The sequence below is a fragment of the Pleurodeles waltl genome, chromosome 5, assembly GCF_031143425.1.
Source record: "Pleurodeles waltl isolate 20211129_DDA chromosome 5, aPleWal1.hap1.20221129, whole genome shotgun sequence".
Classification (NCBI taxonomy): domain Eukaryota; kingdom Metazoa; phylum Chordata; class Amphibia; order Caudata; family Salamandridae; genus Pleurodeles; species Pleurodeles waltl.
In genome coordinates, this window is record NC_090444.1 from 15,938,985 (window position 1) to 15,962,941 (window position 23,957).

General features: G+C 46.4%; 1 protein-coding gene across 4 annotated transcripts in view; it reads right to left on the bottom strand.

Annotated features, from left to right (window-relative positions):
* Positions 1-23,957, bottom strand: part of LOC138295284 (NACHT, LRR and PYD domains-containing protein 12-like) — a 73,867-nt gene that overhangs the window by 24,722 nt on the left and 25,188 nt on the right. For all 4 annotated transcript variants that reach the window (XM_069233484.1, XM_069233483.1, XM_069233485.1 and 1 more), the window contains exons 5-9: positions 19,686-19,856; positions 14,161-14,331; positions 10,662-10,832; positions 9,838-10,008; positions 8,065-8,235 (exon numbers count right to left, since the gene is read on the bottom strand). In XM_069233484.1, coding sequence (XP_069089585.1) covers positions 8,065-8,235; positions 9,838-10,008; positions 10,662-10,832; positions 14,161-14,331; positions 19,686-19,856 — 855 coding nt within the window. The remainder of the gene's footprint in view (positions 1-8,064; positions 8,236-9,837; positions 10,009-10,661; positions 10,833-14,160; positions 14,332-19,685; positions 19,857-23,957) is intronic.

Sequence of the window (23,957 nt, forward strand, 5' to 3'; positions counted from 1 at the left end):
ACTGTAAGAGACAACAGGACTCTGTGAGGGAGCACATCCACAACCTGTGAAAAACAACAGGAGTCTGCAACCGAGCACATCTACAACCTGTGAAAAACAACAGGAGTCTGTGAGCGAGCACATCAACATCCTGTGAAAAACAAAAGGAGTCTGCGAGTGAGCACATCAACATCCTGTGAGAGACCAGCAGTCTGTAGGGGAGCACACAGCCTGTGAGAGACAACAGGAGTCTGTGACGGAGCACAAACACATCCTGGAGAGACAAAATTACTTTGTGATGGCGCACACACATCCTGTGTGAGACAACAGGACTATCTCTGAGGGAGCACACTCACATCCTGTGAGTGACAACATGACTCTGTGAGGGAGTACACACAAATTCTCTGAGAGACAGCAGGATTTGTGAGGACACACACATACATCCTCAGAGACAATAGAACTGTGAGGGAGCACACACACATCCTGTGAGAAGCAGCATGACTGTGTAAGGGAGTACACACAAATTCTCTGAGAGACAACAGGATCTGTGAGGACACACACATACATCCTCTGAGACAATATAACTGTGAGGGAACACACACACATCCTGTGAGAGACATGACTCTGTGAGGGAGCACACATGCATCCTGTGACAGACAACATGACTCTATGAGGGAGCACACACAAATTACCTGACAGACATGACTCTGTTAGGGAGAGCACACACACATCCTGTGAGAGACTAGATGACTCTCTGAGGGAGCACACATACATTCTGCGAGAGACAACATGACTGTGAGGAAACAGATCCACATCTTGTGAGAGTCAACACAAGTCTATGAGGGAGCACACACACATCCTGTGAGAGACAACATGACTCTGTGAGGGAGCACACACACATCCTGTGAGAAACAACATGACTGTGAGGGAGCACACATACATTCTCTGAGATACAACATGAGACTGTGAGGGAGTACACAGACATCCTGTGAGAGACAACAACTCCGTGAGGGAGCATACAGACATCATGGTTACTAAAAATAAAGGTACTTTATTTTAGTGACAATGTGCCAAAAATATCTCAGAGGACTTAGGAGGTAAGTAAAATACACACACAAACCAAAAATAAGGTAAGTAAACAGCTAGAAAAATAGTGCAAACACTGTAGAATACAATAGGATGCAATAGGCCTAGGGGCAACACAAACCATATACCATGAAAGTGGAATGCGAACCACAAATGGACCCCTAGGCTAGTGTAGTGTGTAGAGGGTCGCTGGGAGTGTAAGAAAACACCAAAGGTGTCCAAGATACCCCACCCCAAGACCCTGGAAAGTAGGAGTAAAGTACTACTATTTCACCAGAAACACACTAAACTTGTGATAGAGGATTTTGCAAAGACCACAACAGACTGCAAAGCACTGAAGACGGATTCCTGGACCTCAGGACCTGCAAAGGAAGAGGACCAAGTCCAAGAGTCTTGAAAGTGTCCAGGGGGGGCAGGAGCCCACTAAACCCCAGATGAAGGTGCAAAATGGCTGCCTCCAGATGGAAGAAGCTGAAGATTCTGCAACAACAAAAGATGCTAGGAACTTCTTCTTCCTGCAGAAGATGTCCCACGGAGTGCTGGAGGATGTAGAGTTGTTTCTTTGGCAAAAGACTGCAAACAAGCCTTGCTAGCTGCAAGAGTCGTGGTTGAAGAAAAAGGGTGCTGCCCGGGCCCGGAAGGATCAGGATATCGCCACTTGGGAGAGGAGACAGAGGGGGCCATCAGCAACGTAGAGAGCCCATGGACAAGAAGGTAGCACCCACAGAAGCACTTGAAGAAGGGTTCAAGAAGTCTGAACACAGCGGTAGTCTCAACACTGCAAAAGAGATTCCCACAAAGCTGGAGTTCAACTCAGGGAGCTGAGCATCGCAGGACAGAGTGCTGGGGACCTGGGTTTGGCTGTGCACAAAGGATTCCGTGGAAATGTGCACAGGAGCCCTAGCAGCTGCAGTTCACGCAGTGCACAGGATTACTGTCTGGAGAGGGGAGGCAAGGACTTACCTCCTCCAAATTTGGAAAGTTGGACCACTGGACAGTCTGGGTCACTTGGGTCCACCACCTGTGTTCCAGGGGCCACGCTCGTTAGGATGAGAGGGGTCCCAGAGTACCAGTGACGCTGAAGTTTGGTGCCTGATGGAGCATGGGGAAGGTTCTGTCAACCCACAGGAGATTTCTTCATGGCTTCCAGTGCAGGGTGAAGGCAGACAGCCCTCAGTGCATGCACCACCAGGAAACAGTTGTGAAAGCCGGCAGGATTATGCGCTACAATGTCGCTGGTAGTGTTCTTGCTACTTTGCTGTAGTTTTGCAGGCGTCCTGGAGCAGTCAGCGGTCGATCCTTGGCAGAAGCCGAAGAGAGAGGTGCAGAGGAACTCTGGTGAATTCTTGCAAGTCGTTATATGAGGAAAAGCCCACTGGAGAGACCCTAAATAGCCCTCAAAGGAGGATTGGCCACCTAGTCAGGTAAGCACCTATCAGGAGGGGTCTCTGACGTCACCTGCTGGCACTGGCCACTCAGAGGCCTCCAGTGCACCCTCACACCTCTGGATTCAAGATGGCAGAGGTCTTAGACACACTGGAGGAGCTCTGCGCACCACCCCTGGGGTGGTGATGGAAAGGGGAGTGGTCACTCCCCTTTCCTTTGTCCAGTTTCGCGCCACAGCAGGGACTGGGGGTTCCCTGAACCGGTGTAGACTGGCTTATGCAAGGAGGGCACCATCTGTGCCCTTCAAAGCAATTCCAGAGGCTGGCGAAGGCTACTCCTCCCCAGCCCTTAACACCTATTTCCAAAGGGAGAGGGTGTAACATCCTCTCTCAGAGGAAATCCTTTGTTCTGCCTTCCTGGGACTGGGCTACCCAGACCCCAGGAAGGCAGAACCCTGTCTGTGGGGTGGCAGCAGCAGTAGCTGCAGAGAAAACCCCAGAGAGCTGGTTTGGCAGTACCCGGGGTCCATAATGTATCCCCGGGGATGCATGGGATTGGCACCGCAATGCCAGATTGGGCATGGGGGGACAATTCCATGATCTTAGACATGTTACATGGCCATATTTGGAGTTACCATTGTGAAGCTACATATAGGTATTGACCTATATGTAGTGCACGAGTGTAATGGTTTCCCGCACTCACAAAGTCCGGGGAAATTGCCCTGGACTATGTGGGGGCACCTTTGCTAGTGCAAAGGTGCCCTCGCACTTAGCAACTTTGCACCTAACCTTCACTAAGTGAGGGTTAGACATATAGGTGACTTATAAGTTACTTACGTGCAGTGTAAAATGGCTGTGAAATAACGTGTGTTATTTCACTCAGGCTGCAATGGCAGTCCTCTGTAAGATCTGTCTGAGCTCCCTATGGGTGGCAAAAGAAATGCTGCAGCCCATAGGGATCTCCTGGAACCCCAATACCCTGGGTACCTAGGTACCATATGCTAGGGAATTATAAGGGTGTTTCAGTGTGCCAATTAGAATTGGTAAAATTTGCCTAGCCTATAGTGACAATTTTAAAGGCAGAGAGAGCATAAGCACTGAGGTTCTGGTTAGCAGAGCCTCGGTGACACAGTTAGTCACTACACAGGTACACACATTCAGGCCACAAAGTATGAGCACTGGGGTCCTGGCTAGCAGGATCCCAGTGAGACAGGTAAAAACAAACTGACATACATGTAAAAATGGGGGTAACATGCCAGGCAAGATGGTACTTTCCTACACAATCTACCCCCCCCCCCACCAAACAAGGGACAATAAGGCTAACCTTGCCCAGATGAGTCTTCATTGTCTAAGAAGAAATATCTGGAGAGTCCATCTGCATTGGAGTGGGTACTCCCAGGTCTATGTTCCACTGTATAGTCCATTCCCTGTAGAGATATGGACCACCTCAACAATTTAGGGGTTTCACCTTTCATTTGTTTAATCCATAATAGAGGTTTGTGGTCTGTCTGAACAATGAAGTGAGTGCCAAACAGGTATGGCCTCAACTTCTTCAGTGCCCAGACCGCAGCCAAGGCCTCCATCTCTATGGCAGACCAACGCTTTTCTCTAGGGGTCAACCTCCTGCTGATAAAAGCAACAGGTTGATCCTGGCCTTCAGAATTGAGTTGTGATAAGACTGCCCCTACCCCTAATTCAGAAGCATCAGTCTGGACTATTAATTTCTTGGAGTAACAAGGGCTTTTTAGGACAGGCGGAGAGCAAATGGCCTGTTTAAGCTCATCAAAAGCCTTTTCACAGCTAGCTGTCCACAATACCTTTTTAGGCATCTGTTTGCTGGTGAGGCTATTAAGAGGGGCTGCAATGGCCATAGTTCTTAATGAAACTCCTATAGTACCCTGTGAGGCCTAGAAAGCCCCTCACCTAGGTTTGAGTTGTAGGGGGAACCCATTCCATAATGGTTTGGATCTTCCCCTGCAATGGTGCAATCTGTTCCCCACCTACCAGGTGGCCCAGATAAACCACTTTCCCCTGCCCTATCTGGCACTTTGAAATCTTGATAGTGAGGCCTGCCTTTTGCAGGGCCTCCAAGACGTTCCAGAGGTGGACCAGGTGATCATCCCAGGTGGAGCTAAAGACAGCTATATCATCTAGATATGCTGCACTAAAGGCTTCCAATCCTTGCAGGACTGTATTCACCAACCTCTGAAAAGTTGCAGGTGCATTTTTCAGTCCAAAGGGCATAACAGTGAACTGATAGTGCCCTCCAGTGGTTGAAAATGCTGTTTTAGGTTTAGCATCTTTTGCCAACTTAATCTGCCAATACCCTGCAGTTAAGTCAAAAGTGCTTAGATACTTGGCAGAGGCCAGTGAATCTATGAGCTCATCTGCCCTGGGTATAGGGTGATCGTCAGTTTCGGTTACTTGATTGAGACCCCTATAGTCAACACAAAACCTCATTTCCTTTTTACCATCTTTATTATGAGGTTTGGGGACAAGCACCACTGGGCTAGCCCATGGGCTTTCAGAAGGTTCAATCACTCCCAGATCTAACATTTTCTGTACCTCTTGTTTTATGCAATCTCTGACATGGTCAGGCTGCCTATAAATCTTACTTTTGACAGGTAAACTGCCTCCAGTGTTGATTGTGTGCTCACACCAGGTAGTTGTACCTGGGATCAGTGAGAAGAGGTCGAGAACTGGTCTAGGAGATTTATGCAGTTGTCCTTCTGCTCAGCAGTAAGGCAACCTGCAAGCACAACTCCCTCCACTAAGCCATCAGCTTCAGTGGTGGAGAAGAGGTCAGGGAGAGGGTCACTCACTTCTTCCTGCCCCTCATCAGTTGCCATGAGCAGGGTTAAGTCAGCCCTATCATAGCAAGGTTTCAGGCGATTGACATGGAGCACCCTAAAGGGACTCCTGGCAGTGCCCAGGTCTACCAAATAGGTGACCTCACCTTTCTTTTCTACTATGAGATGGGGTCCACTCCATTTGTCTTGGAGTGCTCTTGTGGCCACAGGCTCCAATACCCACATCTTCTGTCCTGGGTAGTACTGAGTCAGGACAGCCTTCTGGTCATGCCATTGCTTTTGGAGCTCTTGGCTGGCCTGAAGGTTTTTACTGGCCTTTTTCATGTACTCAGCCATTCTGGATCTTAGGCCAAGTACATAATCCACAATGTCTTTCTTGGGAGCTTTTAAAGGTTGTTCCCAACCCTCCTTCACAAGAGCAAGGGGACCTCTTCCAGGGTGCCCAAAGAGAAGTGTAAAGGGGCTAAAGCCCACTCCTTTTAGGGGTACCTCCCCCAGAGGATTTTTGTGGGCCTAATGAAGACTCAGAATGCTTATCTTTGTCCCCACCCTTGTCAGAAGACTTACCATCCTTCTTCTTGTCATCCTTGTTACCACCTGTATGAGCTTTTTTGCTCACTCTTGTTCTGACCCATTTGTCTGCCTTCTTTCCCAATTCTTGGGGAGAGGTCAGATCTGAGTCTACCAAGTACTGATGCAACAAGTCAGACACACAATTAATCAAAATATGCTCTCTCAAAATAAGATTATATAGGCTTTCATAGGCAGTCACCATACTGCCATGTAACCATCCCTCCAAGGCCTTCACTAAACAGTCTACAAAGTCTGTCCAGTCTTGAGAGGACTCTTTTCTGGTATCTCTGAACTGTATCCTGTATTGTTCAGTGGTTAAGCCAAATCCACCTAAGAGTGCATCTTTCAAAACTTTGTAGTTGTTGGCATCACTCTCCCTGACAGTAAGGAGCCTATCCCTACCTTTGCCAGTGAAAGATAGCCACAAGATAGCAGCCCACTGCCTTTGAGGGGCCAACTGTACCATACAGGCCCTCTCAAGTGCAGCAAACCACTTGTTTATGTTATCCCCCTCCTTGGGGACAATTTTGTGCAGGTTTCTTGAATCTGTTTCTCTAACAGGATGACTATCAAGATTGCTGCTGCTGCCACCACGGGGAACTAACCCCAACTTCTGTCTTTCCCTCTCTACATCTAGGGATTCCTTGTCTAAGGCCAACTGCTGCTGTCTTAACTTCAGTCTGGCCTCTTCCAACCTCAGCTTTCTGAGTTCCCTGTCTAGGGTGTTATCCTCAGGGTGGGAGGTTTGGGAATTCTCTGACACAGAGGTGATGTGAGAATTACATATATGCAGTCCCAGGAAGGCAGGAAGGCAGAACAAAGCATTTCCTCTGAGAGCAGGGTGTTAACACCTCTCCCTTTGGAAATTACTGTTACAGGGTGGGGAGGGGTAGCCTCCCCCAGCCTCTGGAAATGCTTTAAAGGGCACAGATGATGAACTCCTTGCACACACCAGTCTACACCGGTTCAGGGACCCCTTGTCCCCTGCTCTGGCGTGAAACATTGACATAGGAAAGGGGAGTGACCACTCCCCTGTCCATCACCACCCCAGGGGTGGTGCCCAGAGCCCTTCAGTGTGTCCCAGACTTCAGCCATCTTGCTTTGGAAGGTGTGGGGACACTCTGGAGGGCTCTGAGTGGCTAGTGCCAAAAGGTGACATTAGAGACCTCTCCTGATAGGTCCATACCTGATAAGGTAGCCAATCCCCCTATCAGGGCTATTTAGAGTCTCTCCTGTGGATTCTCTTCCGATTCTGCTTGCAGGTTTCCTTCAGGAATCCTCTGCAACAACTTCAGACTCTTCTGACCTCGGATCAACTGCAGCCTCCTCCAAGAAACACTGTAACTGCAACAAAGTGTCTACAAGAGACACTTTTCATCAGCAACCTCAGCTCCAATTCAGCAACTGCAACAGTTTCCACAGTGTGGGGACTCCCTGTCTTCATCTTGCACCAGAAGGACCGAAGAAATCTCCTGTGGAGTGACAGAGTCACTCCCCTGCTCCAAGCAGGCACCTTCCAAGAGGATGATCGGTACCCTGGGACTCCTCTCACAGCGACGAGCGTGCTCCTAAGGACACAGAGGGTGGACATCATCGACACAGACTGTCCTGAGGTCCTGTTGATTTGTGATTCGCATTCCACTTTCTTAGTATATGGTTTGTGTTGCCCCTACACCTATTTTCTCCCATTGCATTCTATATGATTTCCTACTGTTTGCATTGTTCTATGACTATTTACTTGTCTAATTTTGGTGTCTAGTGTATATATTGTGTATAATACTTACCTCCAGAAGGAGTATTGTCTCTAAGATATTTTTGGTACTGTGTCACTCAAATAAATACCTTTATGTTTGGTAACACTGAGTATTGCCTTTACTTGTGTATAAGTACTGTGTAACTATAAGTAGTATTGCATGAGCTTTGCATGTCTCCTAGTTTAGCGTACGCTGCTCTGCTATAGCTACCTCTATCAGCCTAAGCTGCTAGAACACTACTACTTTACTAATAAGGGATAACTGGAGCTGATATAAGGTGTAAGTACCCAAGGTACTCATTACAAACCAGGCCACCCTCCTACAGCGGGTACATAAAGACACAATGAAAATAAAAACGTAAATGTGTGTGAGTGTGAGCGCAAGCGCGCTTTGGAGATGGGGAGCGAAGTTGTAGACATCTGCTGCAGTGATGCGCTACAAACAGCTGGCGGGGCGGCCACGTGGGCCCCTACTTACTCAAGAGCCTGGATCCTGCAGCCCGGATGCTTCAGTCCTTCACACAGCTGGCTCACTGCCGGATCATGCAAGGAATTTCCACCCAGGTTCAGCGCTGTGAGGGATGATGATGTACAGAGCATGGAGGACAATTCTGCGAAGGAGGACCCTGTGAGGGAGCAGCTCCTGAGCCTGTGGGTGAAGGACATGCAGGGTTATAGCAGGTGGCTGCGCGAGATTAGTAGCATAATCCATACATGAGTTATCAACCAGCAGCCTCAGACCAACCACCCCTTCTTCCACCCACAATCAAACACACTTTCAAGATACTGGCGTGTAAGACATCAATGCTTTAGATGGTTTGTTTCATTGTTTGTTGGGGGATCAGTGGGAACATACATTCTCCCCAACACCACAGCACCAATTCCTTTCCTTTATGTTTCAGGTCTTCCCACTATCAGCTCGAGCAGTCTGCCAGCACATGTTAACACAATAACTCATCTACTGTGTAGAGAGCGGCAGACCCCCACTCCAGGCTGCAGCTGGCCTGTCTTGTACCACGCTGTGAAGTTATTCCTCTCAGTTAAGATGGCATACACTGTGGAAATCTTACATAAGGACAGCCCCCTAGAAGTATAGGATTGGGATAGAAATCCCCTCATATCTGGTGGCTGCCACATAAATGTGTTAGCCCAGTGGACATCTTAGATTGAAGAAATTCACAATATCTAAATTGCACAACAAGCTTCAGCTGAAAATATGTTTTGATATTACCACTGCAGTCTTTTGGGCCTCGATGTCAAATGATCTGAAGCCCAGCCTTTGAAATTTGCATTATTCTTGCCCTTAATTGTTGAGACATCCCTTGTATCAAGTGGCAAATACACATTTCAACAAAACGTTGATAGAATGATCACTTGAGAACTCTCCATTAAGTCTTGCCTGTACCTCCATGAAACAGCATTTATTTGTCAGAGCTAAATCCACTCTGTGTCCTGTTCCTATGTCACAGAGAGAAGCTGAGAAGCACACTGATTAACGTTGGTCTGATGGCAGTTACAACAAACAGCTACCAAACCTGGTATCAGCAGCAATACCCTGTACAAGAAAGCAATTACTAGAAATGCTGTCAAAGGCAACAGGTCTATCTTTAAACTGCAGATTTACATTCTATCACAGGACTTGTTTTGAAACACAGATGGGAAATCCTCACACGGCCACCATGCCACGACCCTTCCAGTTATGTTTCTTTTAACTTTTGTCAGTCTTACACTTATCCTGTCTAATTAGCTTTCTATCCTCTTTTTGTTCTTGTATTACATGTTTCCTTTTTGCATATCTAATACGAGTAAAATGATGTGCTACAGATATTATAACATAAACTTAGTTTCCGCTGATTTGTTTTATGGTGCGTGGGTTTTTATCTTGTCCCAGCCTGGATTGTACTTTTGTAGGTGGTAAAACAGATACGTGCTTAAGCTGATATATCCTAGTAATATATAGTATGGGCTAAAATGTACAAATTTATAAATAAGAATTTAAATAATAAAAAATAATGGGGTACCATCAGGGTTCCAGATCTCATAATTCATTGTCGCCCCCACACTAATGCAGTTACTGTCAAATGAAAATATTGTACGTCTCACTGTGGCCACATCAGGCATTTATGATCAGAATGGGTTGGATTGTGGTACACATGGTTCCCTTAGCGCACGCCTGGCACACGTAACCTGCAATGCCTCCCATCCAATCCAGCCTGCGGCCCAAGCACCCACACACAGAAAGGGCACTTACCCCAGCCTCTGTAGCTTGCAGTCTGGGTGTCGCAGACCTTCACACAGCTTTGCCACTCCAGAGTCCCAAAGCTCATTATCAGCCAGGTCCAGGTCTGTGAGACGATGATTGACACAGAAGACAGAGGAGAGGTCGCTACAGCCAGACTCCGTAAGGGAGCAGCGATCCAGCCTGCGGAGACAGACAGACACTCAATGACCCAACATACCCTCCCTGTAGTGACCTCATTGTTCAGGGTGAGGTCTACTCCTCCACTTCCTGTATCCCTTGAGGAAACCACAGGTTCTCATGCTGGTCTCAGCCTGAGACCCACAAGGTACAGACACCCAAAGTGTATGTCGTGGAGGCTTCCATTGCTCTAGCTGACTTTTGGGGAATCCCTTTCGGTTTGGGTATTATTAGGGAGCACAGGCAAGTAGTAAACATCAAAAACTATGATGTCTACAAGTGGTAGGATGTCCGGCTGCAAATACTCAATATTGCATGATGTGAAGTTAGACCTTCCCATTGTCAATGAGACGTGCAACAGGTTATTCACTAGGACCCAACTGATGGGTGATACCCCCACTCTATCCAGGTCAGGGCTCTCTGGTCTCTGAAAACAAACCTTGCTTAGGTCAGAGATCTAGTCATTTCAGATCATGGCCAGCTTACAGCAGATCACACTGGTGGTCACAGGGACATGCCTGGTGAATGATGGTGACCAAAGCAAAAGTGAGTCACACCAATTAAAAGTTTGAGGAGCTCTGTGTTTTTGCGCACCCCATTAACCCCAAGCCTGCAGGTCAGGATTACAATCACAAATAAAACTGCCATTTACTCACATAAGTTTCTGTAGTTTGCAGTCTGGATGTTTCAGTCCTTCACACAGCAGTCTTGCTCCAGGATCCCCCAGTTTGTTATTCCCGAGGTCCAACTCTAAAAGGTTCTGGTTAATACCCAAAACCAAGCTCAGATGTTCACAGCAAGAATCTGTGAGGCTGCAGCCCCACATCCTGCAAAGAAAGAGGCACTGAGACAGGAAACAGGACAACAAAATAGCCTTTTTGAAATCACAATGCTGCGTACTGCGATTGTTGCCTCCTCTAGGCTGCGCAAAGAAAAGCTGTGCCCGCTGCCCACTTTATGGACCTTGAAATGATATAAGTCTGAGTTGGCCTGGTCGAATTCCAACTGGCAACCTGCTGGTCACAGCACATGTCAAGGTCAAATATTACACACACTGAGCCATCGTCGAGAAAATAGTTTACATACACCAGAAAGCTCTCATAACATTATTTTAAATATATGAAGGCAACCATGTGCTGAACATGTACCACTGTGAGTAACATCAAGCTTGACATCTGAGCCCAGCAGCTGATATTTTACCCACAGGATCATTTGGAGGCCTCGTCTAAGTTTCTGAAAATAAAGTATTTTGTGCATTTCACATGATCAGTTCTAGCTGGCTGCTGGTGGAGAGTGAGGGGAGTGGAGGGGTAGCGCCCTGGGCACATAGGCACAGCTTCAGGGTTTTTTAGTGGTCTGGGGGGTCACACCCCACTAATATTTGATTTAATAAATAGTGAGGTACAGGAGCTTTCAGTAGGATTAGGTGAGGTGTCTGTATGATTTCACCCGGGATTTTTAAATACTCACTCAGAAAAAAAATACACACACATACATACACTCACAAATACACGTCTTAAAACATGGTTATTTCACAAAATGCTACGTTTTAAGTACCCCCTCACAATCCGCACTTTTTTGCCTTTCCACTACCCCTTAATCCCCCCCCTCATGTGCTGCTTCTCATGTAATGATTAAAATGATATGCCAGCATGACTGTTGGAAAATCCTACTGACCAAATTACGCCTTTGGGCATTTTATGCAGCGACACAAAGATTAATAAACATGGAAGGTCTTATTGACAAAACAATTTGTAAAACGAAAAGCTTAGGGTTACAGCTAGATTTAAGTATTTTTTAATTCACACTGAATTCCTGGGGTACACAGACTGCCACTGGATTAGAGGGGTCATCACTGAAACCTCTTCTATTAGATCAGTAGGAGAAGTTGGTGGGCAGGGTCTACTGACCAAGGAAGGTTGAAGGTCCTGAGCAACATCACAGTCCCACAATGTTTCTACCCCTATGCATTATTGGTTGTGAAAGGCTGATTCAGCCCTGAGAACACGTATAATAAGATACTCTCCTTTCATCTCAGTGATGCTCACTGGAACAAGCCTCAGCATTCCCCTGCTTCACTGCCACGCCTCCTCACAGGTTTCGGACAATAATGAGCCACTTCCAGAGAGATGGGCAGAGGCAGAGTCTTCTGGGGGTTTGGGTGACTACATCTGCTTTCCTATGGAGTACCCAAAGAGCAACAGAGAAGATCCAGGGGCAGATTTATGAGCCCTGTGTGCGGCCGAGCTTCACTTCTCATGACACTCCGGTGGCGCCTACTATAAACTCATATATATGAGGCAAGAAAAGCCACCCTGCAAAGCTCTGCATGGCCAAATAGATATAGAGTAAGGGAAGGCAGCGTAAACCGCGCTGTTGCCCTACTTTGTGCAAGGGAGGCATTCCATGGGCGTTGCGGCGGGTGTTCCCACGCAACACCCATGGATTTTCATGCTGCCCCAGATTTTAAAATTCATGTAAACCTGGGGAAGCGCCAAAACCTTACAGCTCCTGAGGTGAGGCATTATGAGGAGAAATATTTTAATTTCTCCCTGCTTTTTCCTCTTTCCATGTGTGCTGCATTCTGGCAGTGCCAGTGTAGGGGAAAAGGACAGGAATGCACCGTATTACATAGGTGCGTGCATTCCTGCCCTTTCACTTTGGCGTAGGGCAGCACAGCAAGATAACTTGCTGCATTGCTCTACGCCAAATCCCCATACATTTGGCCCCCACTGTATATGCATCTTCTAGTAAAAACAGGGCTGATGACACACAACTTTTCTCTTAAAGCATTATCTTTGAGCTCTCCCAAGGAGGGGATGCAGGGAAGACCTATGCAGTTATCTTCTTGATCGCCAGAAAAACAAACTGAAGGCTCCTCCCAGGAGCCATGGTGCCAACCTACCCATTAACATATAGATGAAAGGTGGTATGTGTCTCCTCAAGGGGGTTCTTGTTCTGAGTTCATCGATATGAATCTGTCTCAAGGCAATGACTCATATATTATCCATGCAGGATATGACATCACAGGAAAAAGGTGAGCACCTTCTTGAACTTGTGGGCAAGTAAAGGAAAACTACTGGAAATGCAACTATCTTGGACAGACTTGTATCTAAGGCTCTCCGCATCTACATCATATGGTGTCTCTGAGGAGCAAGAAGAAGAGACCTGTGCTTGACAGTCTTCAAACCTTTGTGTCTGCTGCCTTCTTAGAACTATGATCCATAAAGCCTGTGGAGCATCCTGCTGGGTAACTGTGACGGTGAGAATACCAACAGTGATTGAGCAGCTTAGTGGAAGATGTCTTCTGGAACGTTGAACGCAAAGACCAGAGATGCACCTCCTTCTTCTCACGGGAGATGGAGTCGAACTAATACGCTTTCTGTGTCAAGTGAGTTCACAATTGAGAAGTAGTGGTTTGTTCCATCTGAACACTGCTAGGTGAGAGAAGGTACAAGCACCTAAAACGCCTTCAAAGCAAATACATCTACCAACTCTCCAGGAATCTGTCGACCACAGGTGCCTCTCCTTGTACAGTTCTGTGGAAGGTATCGATTTTACATCAACTTCAGGAGGAAAGTCTTCAAATAGTGCAAAAAACATGTCATCAACGCAACCCAAACTACGGTAACCAAAACACTCATAACACTTCACCCAAGTCCCACAGCTTCCTTATTAAATGTGTAAGAACGTACAAGTCGAATTTGCATGCTTTATCAATATTCCAAGAAACTATTATCAAAATAGCAGTACTAGTAGGGACCCCAAACCACGCTACAAGAGCATACAACAAATGAAATGTGGACAAGATGTGATATAGTGCACTCAGTGTGGGTCCACAGTGCCTCAGGATTCCAGAAGGACAAGCTTCACTGACAAAGACCAGGTGTCCCACAGGCATCTGTAGTGCAAGCATTCCTCAAACACAGAGCTGGCACAGTCACTGCACTCCTTACCTGGTGTATGATATCTTGGGTTACGCTCATGTCCACCAGGGTTCCTGCGTTCACAATGGTCATATTTCCAAAGAGAAACGTTGACGCCTGCTTGCTTTAACTTATGACACACCAGCTTGGAAGGAGCATGTTAGCGCCCAGTCCCCCATAATGCATTAATGTGAACAAGAAAATGTAGGTACCCACGGTGGATACTTACTCGAGCTTCTTCAGTCTGCAGTCTGGATGTCTGAGTCCCTCACACAGCTCTCTCGCACCAGAATCCCCTAGTTCATTGTCTGTCAAGGTCAGCTCAAGGAGAGATGGGTTTGTACAGAGGACAGTGGCGAGATCTCCACAGCACAATCCAGCCAGCCCACAGCGCCTCAGACTACAAAAGGTGGAAAATTCTCAGTTTTAATGAGGGCGTAACTCTGCCCCTACTTCCCGGTGTTAAGGGAATAAAGCATTTAAAGACCAACAGACAAGGAAAAAGATTCATCAAAAAGCCAGCTCCAGTGGAAGGGACATCACATATCCTTTGAGACTGTCCCAACCATCCATGACATTACAGGAATCAACATGACGTGACATCTGAACCCGTGACCTCAGCAGAAGTGATGTCATAAAACCTTTCACTGTGATTACATTACTGCAAGTGACAGCCTGTGACTATTGTTCCTGATGACATCAAAGGAAGTGAAGAACTGAATTCAAATTACAAAAATTGCCATACGTGCCAAATACATTTCTAAAAAGTTCATGAAGATAATGTGTCTGTTTAGATGGATCCATATAATTAGAGCACTGTAGGGGCCTGTACATGATATCATGCAGCCATGACCGTCACCCATCCAGCTACAGTCATTGTTTGGACTGAACACCCCCGCCTGGCTCTGACGAGCCTCCTCCGCTGCACTATTGTTTTTCCATACTGTGCAGTTGCACTGGATTTGATTTTCCACCCAAAGAACCCAACCAACAATCACACAAGTTTATACCGCGTCTCCCCCTTACGTGGACTGAGACCCCAGAATGGTACTCTGGGGTCAAGGTGGCACCAAAGGCCCCCACTTTGAAAGAGTGGCCACTTCCCTCTCTGCCTGGAGTTTGTGGACCTGGCAGCGATGACAACAGAGGGTAAAGTGCAGGGTCAGGGCTTTTTGCCAGTCTTCAGAGGATGACGCCTGCAGGAAATCCTGCCTAAGATTTTCTGCCAGCTCCCTTAACTGAGGTCCTTCACTCCCACATGTGTAGGTTATGAATGAAAGATGCATGTACACTCGGTTACAGGTATAGGATGAACTTATTGCCTTTGTGCATGTTATGGTTAGTGCAACAGTAGATCTATGTTGGCGTCCTTGTGCACATGTATGGCAGCACAAAAAGGAGAAGGGTTTTGTGCAGGCTGTCCAGCTCTCTACTTACCTGGGAGCATGCACCTTGCATTCATTCGCTCTATTAGAACTGGGGTCTTTGATTGGCAGTCAGGTTACCCCTGTCCAAGCTAAGACCCTCACTCTAGTCATGGTAAAGGAGGATCACCCTCAGTTCAGCCCAGCTCACTCCCTTGGTAGCTTGCCACAAGCAGGCAGGCTTAACTTCAGGGTCTAGGTGTAAAGTATTTGTACCCACACACACAGTAACTCAGTGAAAACACTACAAAATGACTTTTGTCGTTTTGGTCTTGTTTTGTTTAGATAAATGTTACCTTATTTTCCTAAACCTGTGTTGTACAGATTTAGGAAAATAAGGTAACATTTATCTAAACAAAACAAGACCAAAACGACAAAAATCCACCATACACAAGTCAAGTTGTGAATTAAAAAGCAAGAGTCTTAAATCCTTAGAAAACAGTGCTAACACTGTTAGCGTGAAAAAGTACCTCGGTTGTGTCAAAATAACACTGCACATGCGAGAGTGCGTCGGAAAAGGCCAGCGATGCGTCGATTTCTCACTCACAAGTAAAACCGTGCGTCATTTTTCTTCTCCACGGGAAAGCGATGCGTCCACACAGGCACCCTTAGGTCCGGGCAGGCTTTGCGTGGTTTTTCTGCTCCCAGCGAGGTTTGCGTAGAAAATCTGGTTGCACAGTATCAGAAAACCGCGCTATTCAGCTCTTCTCCAGGCAGAGGTTCCTCTTGATTTCCAGAAGTGATCTAATTTTCAGGGGTTTGGGGGCTCTTATACCAATTTCTGCCTTTAAGGTAGACCTACTTCAAAGGAAAGTCTTTCTTGTTTGTGAAATCCTGCCTAGCCCAGGCCAGGCCCCAGACACACACCAGGGGGTTGGAGACTGCACTGTGGGAGGGCAGGCACAGCCCTTTCAGTTGTAAGTGACCACTCCTCCCCTCCCTCCTAGCATAGATGGCTCATCAGGATATGCAGGCTACACGCCAGCTCCCTTTGTGCCGCTGTCTAGAGAGAGGTGTAAACAGCCCAACTGTCAAACTAACCCATACAGGGAATCCACAAACAGGCAAAGTCACAGAATGGTTTAAGCAAGAAAATGCCTACTTTCTAAAAGTGGCATTTTCAAACACACAATCTCAAAACCAACTTTACTAAAATATATATTTTAAAATTGTGAGTTCGGAGACTCCAAACTCCATATGTCCATCTGCTCCCAAAGGGAATCTACGCTATAGTCATATTTATAGGCAGCCCCCATGTTAACCTATGAGAGAGACAGGCCTTGTAACAGTGAAAAACTAATTTGGCAGTATTTCACTGTCAGGACATATAAAACACATTAGTATATGTCCTACCTTAAACATACACTGCACCCTGCCAATGGGGCTACCTAGGGCCTACCTTAGGGGTGTCTTACATGTAAGAAAAGGGAAGGTTTAGGCCTGGCAAGTGGGTACACTTGCCAAGTCAAACTGGCAGTTTAAAACTGCACACACAGACACTGCAGTGGCAGGTCTGAGGCATGTTTACAGAGCTACTAATGTGGGTGACACAACCAGTGCTGCAGGCCCACTAGCAGCATTTGATTTACAGGCCCTGGGTCCCTCTAGTGCACTGTACTAGGGACTTACCAGTAAATCAAATATGCCAATCATGGAAATCCAGTTACACATATATTTTACATAGGAGCACTTGCACTTTAGCACTGGATAGCAGTGGTAAAGTGCCCAGAGCAACAAAAACAGCAAAAACAGAGTCCAGCACACATTAACAATCTGGGAAACAGAGGCAAACAGTTAGGTGAGACCACGCCAAGGATGTCAAATCTAACACTGCCCAACATCCTTACTGTGGAGGGTTACCGTCTCCTGTGTTTGGGATTCTTTGCTTCCTCTCTTTATAGTCTTCTGTTCCCCTGCAAGACCACTCTCAGTTTCTGCCTGATCTGCCTCACAAACCACCTGTCTTACTTACTGACCGTAATGCACCGTGGCACTTGAGCAGCTGGGAACCAAATAAGACTCCTGCTGTCCAAGGCCCTAGAATGTGCTGCTCAAGGAGTGGACAAGGAGTCTGATTAGATATGTCAAATTGAATGATGTCACCTGGCCTAATGGGCAATCCTAGTCAAACATACTGGCCATCCTGACCAGTACCTGCTTCCCGGAACCCTCATTGGCCAAGGAAGGGACTACATACCAGGTCAGTTGAGGAGCTGCTGAGATCCAGCGCCCAAGTCTACTGACTGCTGCCACTCCTTCTGAGATTGCCAACAAATCTGCTGGAAGTGCTTTTGGTTTGCAAACGACAGCCTGCCTGGAAGGAGTTCACAAGTCCATCTGCCTGAGGACATTAGGAAGCACTACTCACTGAACCACGGAATCAAACTGCACCCCTCTGATGAGGCAGTATGAAACTGAAAATGGTAGTTCAGACAGAAATATTACTATTGGAGCAAAACCAAGCCTGGTTTGCATGTGACTGTCACCAAATGGCATAGTGGGCAACTAAATGATGGGCTGCAATGCAGGCGGAAAATTACCAGTATCTGAGATTAATTTAAGTATTCCACCTATCACCTTTTTAGGTGCCCTATGTGAGAATGGTATGAACAGCCATGGGCACCGTGCTTACTGTGCCATTGGTATCTTGCTATACCTCACTGGCGAGTCCTAACTAGGCTGAAGCCAGTCTGGGTTTACTTATGTTCGCACCTGGAGGGAACCTGGCCTAGCAGTGTGGGCTGGGCCATCCCTATTAGAGCAGGACCAAGGCTGATTTGCATATGGAAGGTCTCCATCTACAGTAGCAAAGAAGAATAACAGATAATGGAATGGAATGCATCCGTGAGTAATTAGCAGTGGCTAAAATTAATTCAATATTCAACCCATGACCTTTTGTTTTCATCTGAGGACCTCTGGGAGCTGTGCAGGAAACCATGCACCAGCCACCAATGAGAAAGACTTGACTACAACAGAGTGTGGTGAGCCCTTGACCCTGCCAGCGGAGGCGAAGAGAGGCTTCACTGATCTCAAGATTGGAAACCACATGTAAACTTGTTGCTCAATTGCAGAATTATCCATGGTTGAAGCGACTGCGACCTTGGAGCTATGTCAAGGACTGGATGCAGTGGTGCTCATTCATGAATGCCGGAAGAAAGGGCGGCTTCTCCCTGCAGCCAAGTGCCACCAAGCACAGCCTCACTGCTCGAGAGATGATTTTAAGCACCGCCATACTGAATCCACACAGCTGCAAATTATCCACACGTTCACCTCAGGAATGGATAGGAAGGGTTTCTGTGTCTAGCATCTCGGAACTACAAGTTTTGTAAATTGTGGGAACATTTCCCCCGTTGTGGCATCTGTGCTTTCGAAATTATTTGAAGCAACAAACCCTCGACTACCCTGTTTGTTTCTGCTGGTTGAGAATGGGTTCTCTCTCTCCCCTCCAGTCTAATTCCCCTCCCCTCCCGGCCCATCTAGGCAGAGGGAACCCTGTGTGCAAGGTGCCAAACTCGGGTCCTGAGGATGGGCCCTAAGCAGAGGTGATCCCTACATGGAAAGGGCAGGCTGCTGGCGATGGGCCCTAGACTGAGGCCAGGCAGGCTGCTGGTGATGGGCCCTAGACTGAGGCCAAGCAGGCTGCTGGCAATGGGCCCTAGACTGAGGCCGGACAGGCTGCTGGTGGTGGGCCATAGACGGAGGCCGGGCAGGCTGCTAGAGGTGGGCCGTAGGCTGAGGCCAGGCAGGCTGCTGGCGATGGGCCCTAGACTGAGGCCGGGCAGGCTGCTGGCGATGGGCCCTAGGCTGAGGCCGGGCAGGCTGCTGGCGATGGGCCCTAGACTGAGGCCGGGCACGCTGCTGGCGATGGGCCCTAGGCTGAGGCCAGGCAGGCTGCTGGTGATGGGCCCTAGACTGAGGCCGGGCAGGCTGCTGGTGATGGGCCCTATGCTGAGGCCGCGCAGGCTGCTGTCGATGGGCCCTAGACTGAGGCCTTTCCACAATGCCAGAGCACAGGTACAGTTGCTGGAGATAGACCCTAACCTGACAGCCACAATGGCATCAAATCCAATGAAAGTGAGAATGGCAGGTTGGTGAAGCGAGACAAATGTTTATCCTCATACCTAGTGTGACGCACTATTGTCCATGGCCAGAAACAAACAGATTCTCTCATGGGTTATGACTAACACTTCCAAAACCTCCAAATCCTCAGTCAAGATTTCACTTGACACCACATACTCTGACATGTCACAAACTTGGGTACACAGTACAGAGTGAAACTGGGGTACAGGAGAAGATACAATGCGTTGTAAATGAAAAGTAAGGCACTTACTCCAGCTTCTGTAGTTTGCAGCCTTGATCTTTTAACCCTTTACATAACTCCTTCGTGCCAGAATCCTCCAGGTCATTGAAGCCGAGGTCCAGGTCCACGAGTGATAAGTTTGCGCGGAGCACAGACGAGAGAGCGATGCAGGATGGAGGTTTGAGAGAGCAGCTCCATGCCCTGCAGGAGGCAGAGAGAAGAAAGGTGTTTCACTACTGTATGCCAGGCAGAGCGTGAGATATGTGCATTGCTTGGTGAAGGGGTAAACTCATCTCCTTGGCTGCATTCAGACTGGGACATAAAACAAGGGCAGTCAAGACTCCAACCTCCCATCGTCACAGAGGGAAAACCACCGCTGTGACTCTTGCTCCAGCTTTTTTTCGGTACTTCGCTTCCTAGCTGATTTGAAACAAATTATTAAAACATATATATGAGCACATTCTTGATACTTGAATGTATGACAGTGATGCAGTGTTTGATTCTCTGATGCCCACACCCACTGCATAATGCTGATTTGCATACAACTAATCAGAAAAGCTGATACATAAGGCTGCTACTCCTGTTCAGAGAGGTGATACTTGAGGCTACGCGAAAGGAAAAACTCCAAGGCCCGGTCTCACTGGGCGGCGCCTGGGCCCTGCAGCGTTCCCCCAGGCTGCACTGATGCGTGAAGAGGGAGGAACAGAGCAATGTGAGGTGAGCAAATGGACTTTAGGGTCAACTAGTAAGGGATATCAACAGTATCCATCCTACCAAGCACTCAGAATAAGACGCATTTGCAGCAGTGAAGACACCTGTAAAGACCATCTACATATCATTCTGCAACAAACTGACAAGTCTTTGCGGTTACCCAGGGAAGCACTTATTTGGAATGCCAACAGAAGAAACAAAAGTGGCAGAATCCAATTTGTGGCTGACCTTCATCCATCAGCTCCCTACTACTGAAATATAATACAAACAATGTTTCCCTTACAATCCACTTGTGAAAAATTACAAAGGCTTTTTCCAAAACCGCCAGTCATTGCTTACTTCAGAGCTCCCAATTTACGATCACTTTTTGTGAGAGCTGAACTTAAGCAAGTTGTAACAAATGCAGGAGTTCATTGCTGTGATTCTAAAAGGTGCATCACATGTGAATACCTTTTACAAACATCATCAGTAACTAGCTCTATGGAATAAGACAGCATCTTACATGTCGCTCAACATGCATTATTTATGTGATTCCGTGCCAGCGCCAAAGCTGTGAAAAACAATATGTTCGCCAAACAGTGAATGACCTTTGTACACGATTCAGGAACCACAAATCAGCAATAATTAACAAGAAACTTGACCAGCCTGCAGCCAATCATTTTAACTTTGTGGACCATTTACTATCAGATTAGAAAATTCCTGTGGAACAGGTTTTAAATGAAGAACTACTGGACATCGGAGAAAACTTCTGGATGAACCATTTAAAATCACTGCATCCAGATGGACTGAACATCACTGACAATACCACTGATTTCTGCATATCTGAAGAGGTCTCAGGACTGCACTGATTCCACATCCCAATTGGAATCTTCACTCATGATGATTTTTTAAACTCCAGCAGTGTCAGCTGTGCAGCGACTGAGCAAACCATCTTGTACTACCCGAGGAAGGCGGAAGCTGAAACGTCGTAGTAGAAATATATTTTTGTTCTTTGGCGAGATCACCTGTTTGAGTCACTTCTTTCTTAGATATTATATTTTCTTGTGACTCATTGCATCTTTTGGGATCCATATTTTTGCCCCGGCTGGCTACTGTTTTCTTGTGATCCTTTATCTTCTAGTATATATGCATATATTTGCATATATGCATATATATATATATACATATATATATATGCATATATAATATATGTATATATATATATATATATATATATACATATATGTTCACTGAAAAAAAAAAAGGTTACAGGGACATTATAGTTAAGTTCTGAATTTACTTGTACAAAATCATAGAAATTCAGCAGTTATAGTTACCTACGTAACTCATGACATGGTCAGTGACATCACTGATGTCATTTTTGTCTCTCAGAAAAAGATTTGGCTATCATACCACAAAGAACAAGGTTAGTGAGGTATTTGCCTCTCTAAAACTAATTAAATGAAGAGTGATTAATACATCGACCCATGAAGCTGGTGCGATACAGTATTTTGAATATGGTTAGGATGAACGTTATAGATTGATAACCGAGTGGGGCAGCCCAGTTCTATAACCAATGTGCTTGTCACATCAGCTTTTGTCACTGTGTAACTATCATGGGGACTACTGGTGATACGGCTCTACATGGTGTGTGGTCTTTCTTGGGATTTGTTTCAAACACTGTGTACACAGTCTCATACAGGCCCATGTAATGTAACAATGGTCTAGTTTTCCATAACAGTTCAGGTCCTCACATTTTCATGACCCTTAATACAAAAACCATCAGTCGATGGACCACATAGGCTTCCAGGGAATGTATAAAGTTGTGGCCCCTCAAAGACACAATCTACTTGAGGATTGTGATCATCTGACTTCCTTGACTACCTGTGTAGCCTCTGTTAACTCAGTGCTTTTGAGGTGCGGCCCTATAGCGGTACATCCCATTGACAGATGTGGTCCCATGGTAGTGCAATCACTGAACAAGGAGGTCATCTAGCAGAGCGGCAAGCTTAGGGCACGGCCTGTGGACAGGGTATACCTTTTCATTGGACTGTCTTTCTGATATGAAAATTCTTAAATGGGGTGCGTGTGGCACCGTAGTGCCATAACTGTGTAGCCACATCAACCTGGGGCATAAAAGCCCAGTTTAATGTGGTCTACCCTTCTGAAAAATAGCTTTGTCTATGCATCACCACTTTTTGTTATGGCCTTGCGGACAGCTGCCTTCCCTGGCTCAAAGGCCTAAGGCAGTATCTGCAGTGACCACACAATGAATACCCAATGTACAGTGGATTTAGCAACCTCCACCAGGTCTCACTGTGTTCAGGCCTTCATGAATTTGAGGATTTTCTTGCAGAAGGCAACCCTTAGAAGCTGAAAATGCCCTCAGCATCAAGAACAAACTTGCTTTCAAGAGCCTCTACCCAGCAGCAAGTGTTCATGTTAATGTTTCAGCATCAATGCCATGGCACTCTCTCCATGTTAAGGATTCATCTTCTTGTCAAGGCAGTGAAAATGATGAGCAGCCTCTGGGGGACTTTTTTGAGATGTTGGGTTGGGAAGCCGGAGGGGCTTCACTACAAGAACAGCTTCCCAATTGTCCCAGTGATTTCCTGGTCCTCAATTCTGGTTCATAGTACTATGAAAGGTTTTATCGCCTGGTTCAACAGTTGCAATTGACATTACTCTCTCCTTGTCTTCAAACCTCTGAAGACAATCAACTTCCTTTCATAAGGAGAACAATGGGCAAAAAGTCAAAAATAGTGAGGAGCACAGATTCTCATATTTCCCCAGTTCGGACATATTTATGTCAGTAACACACTTTCACTTGCACTGAAAAACAGAGAGAGAAAACAGAGGGAAATCTAATGCATGCCAGGCAGAACAAGCATTGGCAGAGGCAATAGGTTTTGCCTATGCGTAATCTATTAATTTAGCAGCTTAGCAATGTTTTATTTGCCTTGTTGAGTCTGCTTTGTAGAATTGATTATAAATCGCATTGTGCAAGTCATAATTTTTTTCCCTTGTTATGTGCAAAGTAATGTGAGATGTGAGCTGTCGGGGAAGATATATAATGGTCAGAGCTGTGAGTGTTGGAACTGGGGATGCAGGTTCAAGTCTTGTCGCCGACTCAACATCCAATGATTCTGGGCACATCACATAATCCAGATGCCTTAAAAATGTGTAACCTCTGGCTTTCTTGGAAAACTCATTTATGTGCTCTAATGCTGCTTTGCCAAGTTTGCGTTATATATCTCTATCAAAAAGAAGCCTGCTGTGGATCTGCAGCTCGTCTAGCTGGCCGGCATCTGAAAGTCTGTAGCCCTTTCTGCACTAATTTCCACAATATGTGTTTGAACACATTTTTCTCAGAACGTAGAGCACAAAGGCTGTAAAAGTAAAAAAAAAAAAAAAAAGTACATTGGGAAGCTTGTGCTCTAATTTTCTTCATTTCTATAATTTTATGATTGCTTGGCAGAGATTGTCTTGTGGGAAAAGCTATGTACAATATACCAAGATTGAGTTGATTATGGTGACAAGCCAATTTAAAAGGCTAAAGGCCTGAATGATTTACTGGGGAAAGTTAGATCAAAGAGCACAGCTTAAGCTGCA